Source organism: Notolepis coatsorum (genome assembly GCF_963971535.1).
Source record: "Notolepis coatsorum genome assembly, chromosome: 2".
Taxonomy (NCBI): Eukaryota; Metazoa; Chordata; class Actinopteri; order Aulopiformes; family Paralepididae; genus Notolepis; species Notolepis coatsorum.
The window spans coordinates 52,538,125-52,547,207 of record NC_140166.1 but is presented as its reverse complement, the minus strand read 5'-3'; the positions used below and the strand labels follow the sequence as shown (position 1 = coordinate 52,547,207).

Genomic DNA, 9,083 nt, shown 5'->3' with positions numbered 1-9,083 from the left:
CAAAGATGCTACCATGAAACCATTAACCGTGAGCGGGTTTGGGTGATAATTTGATTCATGGCACTGAATCCCCTTTCACATTCTGCAGTGCTACATGGAATGACCTTTGTACAATTCAATAAAGTTATGATGAATTGAAAATGGGGGACCCTGATGTAAACAAGACAAAAGTCTTTCTCTGCATCCCCTTAACAATTGTATGTATTGAGCTGTACTGTACTGTACCCATTCTGCAATCTGTTAATAAAATCAATCAAACCAGCCCTGATTCCAAACTCTAAGCATAACCCACTTCGAAAGAGGGCGACTTCGAAAGAGGGCCTAAGCATAACCAGTTAGAAACAAGGCGGACATTAATAAAATGTTCAATCAATCAATCAATCAATCAATCAATATACCGGGCTATAATGACCAGCAAGGGACACACGACCGATTACATAAGGGAGAAATGGGAGAGAGAGCTAGAGATAGAAATAACAGGGAAGGAATGGGGGAACATATGCGAGGTACAACACTCAACAACAGGATCGAGAATATGGAAAGAATTTGGATGGAAAAACATAATCAGATTCTTTATAACCCCAGAGCTGAAGGGAAAATATGCACCAACACAAAAAGCATGCTGGAGGATGTGTGGGAAGGAGGGGGCAAATCACACGCACATATTCTGGGGATGTCAGAAGCTGAAGGGGTATTGGGAGGAGATAGGGGAAGCAATGATCAGAATATTAGGATACGGGATACCACAAACAGGACTGGTGCTTTACTTAGGAGACCTGACACACGAGGGAATACAAGGGGGGGACAAATATTTAATAAAGATAATGTTGATAGCGGCCAGAAAAGCAATAACGAGACTGTGGTATAAGGAAGACCCACCGACAATAGCAAAATGGGTAGGAATAGTGGAAGAAATACAGGATATGGAAAGGATAACACACATGCTGAGGTTACAGGAAGAGAAATTTGGGGAAAGATGGGGAAAGTGGGAGGATTATAAAAGGAACGAGAACGACATCACAGAGGAAGAACCAAATGCAACGCAAGAGAGCGAAGGGTAAAGGAGGAAAGATGTTCAAGCAGGGTCTATGAACCCATGTCACACACCTGTACTTTAGTTAATATTATCTATTTTGTTTTTGGGATATTACAAGTGCTGAATGCTTTTATACCTTATTATTTATGTCTGTTTAACGGTGTGATATTAAATATTCAGGGATGATGTGGTTTGTGTATGGGTGAAACAAAAGGCAAAGTGAAAGTTAATAAACAAGAGAGAAAAAAAAGAAAGGACGAAGGAGAAGGGAAGTAAGAAACTCAAGGAGGGTCTCTGGACCCAGATCACACATACAAACCTTAGTCAGCATTTATTGTCTTTGAGTAGGAATTACCTGTTTATGCCTGTTTAAGGGAGATACACAATCAGCCTTTGTATCAAATACCTAGAAAACAACAGTAGGGGAACCAGACAACTAACCATGTGATACCCATGTAAATATTTATGTGCACTGTTTTTTCTTTTTGTTTTTATTGTGATACTAGTCTCTTCATTTTTTATTATTTATTTTTTGTAAGTGCTGTCTGTCTAAATAAATGTTAATAAAAAATTTAAGTTAAAAAAAAAAAAAAAAATCAATCAATCAATCAATCAATCAATCAATCTAATAACACACGCTCACTTAAAACAGCGCACCTCCGAGCTGTTCGTGGCTGCCACATGCTTGCCCAGTGAGAGGATTCTCCGGCGCTGCAGCTGGACCCTATTGGTGGCGAGTGGCGTTATTTCTTTTCCTAGCCGCATTTCTCGGAGACGCTCTCTGATTGGCCACTGACTGACGCTCTCTGATTGGCCACTGACATGTTTGCCCAATCGCGTGACGAGCTGTGTCTTTGCCCATTTCCGCGTCGAACAGCCTGCAAACTACCTGGCGTTCTATCGCCACGCTCTAAGACAAACTCTAACCTTAACCAACTTCGAAAGAGTGCCTAAGCTTAACCGTCGAAAGAACTTGCCGTCACGCTCTAAGACAAACTCTAACCTTAACCAACTTCGAAGAGTGCCTAAGCTTAACCAGTGAAGAAACAGGCGTCGGCCAATCAGAGAGCGTCTCCGAGAAATGCGGCTTGATTGATTGATTGATTGATTGAAAACTTTATTAACAGATTGCAGAATGGGTACAATACAGTACAGCTCAATACACACAATTGTTAAGGGGATGCAGACCAGAGAAAGACTTTAGTCTTGTTTACATCAGGGTCCCCCATTTTCAATTCATCAGGACATATATGACATACATGACATACAGATAGTCAGTACTGCTACATCTATACATTTATGACATACCAGATTTGCAAATACAGTACTGTTTGTGATACAGAAGGAGTCAAGAGAAGGGAGTATATACATTTGACGTAGAAACTGTACATTGGAGGAGGGGGGTTGGGTACATTGGGATATTGACAACCATACTGGGTAATTTACATTGGAGGTGGTTGGGGGGGGGGGCACACTGTATAAACAAGCAAAACTGTACATTGAGGGGGGGGGGGGAGGAGACACTGTACAAACAAACAAAATTGTACATTGGACTATTGACAAAACCATACTAGGTAAATGACTGTACATTGGAGGGGGTTGGGTTAGGATATTTACAGGGGCCAGTGTTGAATTGCAGTCTCCCGTAGGTGTCCCTTGAGAGAGGTTTTGAAAGTGGGTAGTGATCCACATTCCTTTACAGCTTTGGGTAGGGCGTTCCACATTGATGTGGCATAATTGCGAAACGTGTTTAGTCCCTTATTTGAGCCGAATCTGGGTTTAACATGATTTGTGGAGCTCCCTCTGGTGCTGTGATCGTGGTATTCACTGACCTTTGGGAAGTATTTTGCCATGTACATGGGTACCTTGGTCGTGTAGACTGTAGTGTATCTTGTAGACCAGGCCCATTGCAAGTTGCTGTACTCTGTCGTCTACTCTAAGCCATCCTAGGTTGTCAAAGTGGGCAGGGGTGAGGTGGGTTCTAGGAGTGAGGTCAAGCAGTAGTCTGACCAGTTTGTTTTGAGATGTTTGTAATTTTGTTTTTAGCGCCTTTGAGGTGCTTTGGTACCATGAGGTGCAAGCATAGTCGTAGTACCCCTGAATGAGTGCTCCTGCCAGAGTCTTCAGGGTATTCTTGTTTACCAGAGAGGAGATCCGGTACAAGAATCGAGTTCGTTGGTTGACTTTTTTTATTACATTGGATGCCATTTTGTCACAGGAGAGATTAGCCTCTAGGATGGAACCCAGGTAGGTAATTTCATCTTTCCTTGTGACAATATTGTGAAAAAAATTCGGCTATGAAAAAAAATTACGCTGAAGAGTGTCCTTCCAGGGGCAACCGTCACCAACATTATTTATCAAACGCAATTGTAATAATTATTGTTTACGGATGATAATAATAACCACTTGATCAATACTGAGACTGCGGTAGAAAGTATATAGATTCTAGACTCACTGATAAATAAACTGGTGTAACTAAACTAAAACATATTTTTTTCTATTCTTCTTCCCCCCCCCCCTTTTTTTTGTGAAATGTAAAAATTAAATAGTGTTATTGTAACGTTTTATAAAGGTTTAATAAAAAAGAATAAATACAAATTCAAAAAAAGAAATTATGTATTCGTGAAATGAAGACGTGAATTATTTATGTCCACGGGGGGGGGGCACGTTCTCTAGAGTGACAGGGGGAACTCGCCAGTGAGGACGCACGTTTCCCCATCAGATGTTGTGACAGGCATCCGTGTCGCCCTATAGGGGCTCAGTAGTCTGCGTCCGGTTCCTCCGCGAGCTCGGTAAGCAAGGGGGCGGGGGTCAGAGATACGCAGAGAAGCTGGCTGCTGGTGGCGAAGATGGCGGATGGGGATAGTGGGAGTGAGCGCGGTGGTAGCAGCGGTGGTGGCGGCGGCGGCGGCGGTGGTGGCGGCGGAGGAGGAGGCGGCGGGTTCCAGCACTACCAGCGGGAACCGGAGACCCAGGAGCTGGCCTCGAAGCGGCTGGACATTCAGAACAAACGCTTCTATCTGGATGTAAAGCAGAACGCCAAAGGCCGGTTCATCAAAATCGCCGAGGTCGGCGCAGGGGGCTCGAAAAGCCGCCTGACCCTCTCCATGTCCGTGGCGGCGGAGTTCCGTGACTACCTGGGGGACTTCATAGAGCACTACGCCCAACTGGGGCCTAGCAGCCCGGAGCAGATAGCCCAGGCGTCCGGCGGGGGGGACGACACGGGGCCTAGGCGGGCCTTGAAAAGTGAGTTCCTGGTTCGCGAGAACCGCAAATACTACCTCGACCTCAAGGAGAACCAGCGGGGGAGGTTCCTCCGCATCCGGCAGACCGTCAACCGCGGGCCCGGTTTCGGAGTAGGCGGGGGCGGCGGCGTCCCCGGTGGCGGCGGCATGCAGGCGGGACAGACCATCGCCCTCCCCGCCCAGGGGCTGATAGAGTTCCGCGACGCCTTGGCCAAGTTGATCGATGACTACGGAGGCGACGACGAGGACCTGGCCGGCGGCGGGGGCGCCGGGGGCTACAGCGAGCTCCCGGAGGGGACCTCCATCATGGTGGACTCCAAGCGGTTCTTCTTCGACGTGGGATCGAACAAGTATGGAGTTTTCTTGCGGGTGAGCGAAGTCAAGCCCAGCTACAGGAACTCGATCACCATCCCGTTCAAGGCGTGGGGCAAGTTCGGCGGCGCGTTCAACCGCTACGCGGAGGAGATGAAGGAGATCCAGGAGAGACACCGAGATAAGATGTACGAGAAGAGAGGAGGAGGTGGAGGAAGTGGAGGTGGAGGAGGTGGTGGAGGGGAGGGAGAAGCAGAGGGAGAGGGAGAAGCAGAGGCAGATGAGTCCGAGGGAGACGACGTGGACGACGATTGATCAACCCCGGCTGTGTGATCAAGCTTGACAACATGATGCAAAGCCCAGATAAAGCGAGACGGAGAGAGAATAACGACTATTCTGTGCATGACGAATCGAACTTAAAAAAAAAGATAAAACAATGGAGTAAATACAAAGTATATTTGACTGAGAAATAACTGTCTATATAAAGAGAATCATGTTCTGAAGTTTTAGGTGGATGTGAATATAGCGTAACAAGTGCAGACTGCAGTAGTTGGCTCCTGTATGAGATCATAATTGACTGTCCATTTGAAAACCTTACATTTCTTAGCCCAGCAAATTACCTTTTACAGCTCGGAGCACCCGCAGTATAGGTTTCCCACTTCTGTCCAGATATCCACTGCTATAAAGAGCCATTTGGACCTGACCTGTAGCCTGTATGATAACAAGGAAGTGTGAAAAGTGTAACACGTTTTCAACAAAGTGTGACGTGAGCATCTGCATCACTTACCATGGCTGTATGTGTTTTGACCAAGTGGCTTGCATGGTTTGCCCAGAGAGAGATCTAACTGTAACTTTGTTTGAAAGCACCAGAGAGCCACCGTCTCAGTCCATGACGTTGGAGGACATCCACTCAGCAAGGTCTCTTAAGGTGATCTGTATTAAAGCACACAACTCCATTCAGTTCCGTCAAACCCAGGAGACAGACTTGACTTGTCCTCCAGTGGCCATCGCTGCCCAGTAGCTGAAAATGCAGTGAACCGCTGTCGATATGCAGTTAATAATACTCCTATAGCTGGTGTATCAGGGCTGACATAGGTCATATCGGTAATAACCGCACTTGTTGTCATCCTAAAGAAGTAATGAGTACGAATCCAGTCAGCCAGTCACTGCAGTCAAAAGTCCTCTGCGACTGGTGATGTCACACACCATGCAGGCCCAAGGTTGCCCCCCCCCCCCCCCCCCCCCCCCCCTAAGGGAAGCAAGCTAGGAAGGTCCCTGCACTGGTCTTAATTCCAGAGAATTATCAAAGCTTAACCCTTTCACTACCCCACTACAGAAGGTTAACCCTTTCACTACCACACTACAGATGGTTAACCGTGAAAGGGTTAACCTTCTGTGTTGTCGCAGTGGAGGGGTTAACCATTTGGTAGTGGTAATGAAAGGGTTAATGTTGTCGGGCTTGAGCTTTGTCTCAGGGGGAATTCACCTTGAGGACTAATTTAGGACACGCCATTTGGATCCTTCAAATCTTGAACTCTCAGACCATTAATGACTGAAATAGTACTCAGTATGATTGTAAAATTAGGTGCTTTTGAAACGCAGAATCCACAGTGGGGTGCTTTACCTTTTAGGGGGGGGAAAAAAATACTGGAAGAGATATTATACTTACTAAAAGATAAAAGTATAGATAGAATTATTTTTCAAAAGAGCTATATTGAAATATGTCTAAGATATATATGAAATGTATTAGATAACGCTGCCTAAAGTGGCTTATTTAAAACAAAAACAAAAAAAAAACACTAAACTTGGATGCAATTGCCCAGGGTGATATTTCATACCTGCTTTTTCCTACCATTTATTTTATTCCTTAGAAGAAATTAAGAGCGCAAAAAAACGTGTAACACAATGTATGTCTGTTATGATGAGCGATTTCTAGAACCACCTTCATCCAAATAGTCGACTAACACTCGCCGTCGGTTGTGTGATAGTAAAGGGTTAACCTTCTGTCGCGTGGCAGTGAAAGGGTTAACCTGCTGCCGTGTGGCAGTGAAAGGGTTAACCTCTGAATTGTCGCAGTGAAAGGGTTAACCTGCTGTTGTGTGGCAGTGAAAGGGTTAAAGAGAATCATCCAAGCTTTCCCCTCGTCTCGATCCACACCACGTTGATACCATGTTTTGTCTCTCGTCGGCTCCACCATCCGCTGCCATAAAGCGCAAAACAAAACGTTGAAATTCATAAACATGTCTTTTTAGTAGCTCCTTTTCAAATATGAAATATGAATTTTTTTTTGCATGCCTGCTCCACTGTGCGGAGCCGCCTTGTGTTATTTTCTTTTGCGTATTCTGATTGCTTTATGATGGTATTTATCCATATTGCGGCGCAAAAATTTAAGTTTTCTTTCTATAATGCAATGGAAACAAAGGTTCAAAGTTTACTTCTCAGTATAATTAAAAATAAATAAGTTTAAAAAAAGCCACAGCTTCCCCCCTTCTTTCGGGAATGTCACTTTCATTGTCCCACTTCCTTTATTGTGTGAACCTCTCATTGAATGTGACTCCATCCCCCTTCAGCACAGCAGACAATTTGCCATACAAAAAAAAAAAAAAAAATCCTTTTCTTTTCTACTGATATAAATATACTCTATAATAATATACACATGAGATTGATCTACATCCTTCTTCCTGTACTGTGTTACGTGAAATGGCAGCTGTTTCAGTCGTGTGTGTTCTGCTGTAGTACTCTACCAAGTTCCTTTCAATGAGAAATAAAAAGGTTTTTGCTCAGGAGAATCCTGGTGTTCTTTATTCTCCTGTGGGGAAAAGCTACGTTCCTGCTCGAGGCCGGAGGTCACCGCTTGTAGGGAACTCTTGTTGTGGTATCTATAAATATATCAATAATATCCATAAAGGTGGTTTTGTTGTGGTATCCATAAATATATCAATAATATCCATAAAGGTGGTTGAGTCAGCAGCAGGTGTCTTGAGAATAACAAAATGTTTTGTTCCATTATGCTCCTTCGCTTCTATCTTACCCGGTGAGACCTCTTAACCCTTTCACTACCACACTACAGGCTTAACCTTCTGTAGTGTGGTTGTATCGTTTTTGAAAGGAAAGGTGAAAGGGTTAACCATGTGGCAGTGAAAGGGGTAACCTAAGACTGGCGTGCTGTCGGAATTACCCTGAAGAAGCAAGTACAATTTTTACATGTGGACAAAATATTTAAAGCGATTATCACCTGCTGAAAGGATTATAACAAAAACGAAGTGGTTCCAGGTTTGTGGTGATCGGGACATGATGTAACCACTGGTTTTAGTGGAGGGTTCACGCAACTATAGATTACCTACCTAGTTATCTATCTCTGGGTTACTATAGATTACCTAGTGTACCTCTCTGGGTTACTATAGATGACCTAGTGTATCTCTCTGGGTTACTATAGATGACCTAGTGTATCTATGGGTTACTATAGATGACCTAGTGTATCTCTCTGGGTTACTATAGATTACCTAGTGTATCTCTCTGGGTTACTATAGATCAGTGGTTCTCAACTGGTCTAGCCTCGGGACCAACATTTTCCTTGGTCATTAAGTCGCGACCCAACATTTTGAACCACTATGATTTATGTAAAAAAAAATATTTGCAGTAATACGCAATCTTTCAAAACATGAAATAAACACAAAAAAGTGCAACAAAAGTGCAACTATTGCTAAAAACCCAATGAAATAAAAGAATAATAAATAATATATGCTTCTTAGCATATTTCTTAGCTTAACATAACAGACCTAAATTTGGGGGAACTAATGGGATAACTGAGTTTGCAACAAAAGTGCAACTAGGGCTAAAACCCAATGAAATAAAATAATAATAAATAATATGCTTCTTAGCAGATTTCTTAGCTTATCATAACAGACCTAAGTTTGGGGGAACTAATGGTAAATGGCTGCTTTTTTATATAGCGCTTTTATCCAAAGCGCTTTACAATTTGTTACTCACATTTTACCCATTCACACACCGATGGCGGAGGCAACCATGCAAGGTGCCAACCTGCTCATCGGGAGCAATTAGGGGTTAAGTGTCTTGCTCAAGGACACATCGACACGCTGCCTGGGAGGAGCAGGAATCGAACCGGGAACCTCCGGATTGCCAGACGACTGCTCTACCTCCTGAGCCACTGTCGCCCCTAATGGGATAACTGGGGTTGCAACAAAAGTGCAACTAGGGCTAAAAACCCAATGAAATTAAATAATAATAATAAATAATTATGCTTCTTAGCAGACTTCTTAGCTTAACATAACAGACCTAAGTTTGGGGGAACTAATGGGATAACTGGGATTGCAATAAAAGTGCAACTAGGGCTAAAAACCCAATGAAATAAAATAATAATAAATAATATGCTTCTTAGCAGATTTCTTAGCTTAACATAACAGACCTACGTTTGGGGGAACTAATGGGATAACTGGGGTTGCAACAAAAGTGCAACTAAGGGCTAAAAA

General features: G+C 43.7%; 1 protein-coding gene across 1 annotated transcript; it reads left to right on the top strand.

Annotated features, from left to right (window-relative positions):
• The first annotated feature begins 3,870 nt into the window (after positions 1-3,870).
• On the top strand, positions 3,871-7,376 carry purba (purine-rich element binding protein Ba). The gene has a single exon (XM_084309223.1). It carries the CDS (start codon positions 3,886-3,888, stop codon positions 4,906-4,908), a length of 1,023 nt encoding a protein of 340 aa, XP_084165349.1. The 5' UTR covers positions 3,871-3,885; the 3' UTR covers positions 4,909-7,376.
• The last annotated feature ends 1,707 nt before the right edge of the window (positions 7,377-9,083 follow it).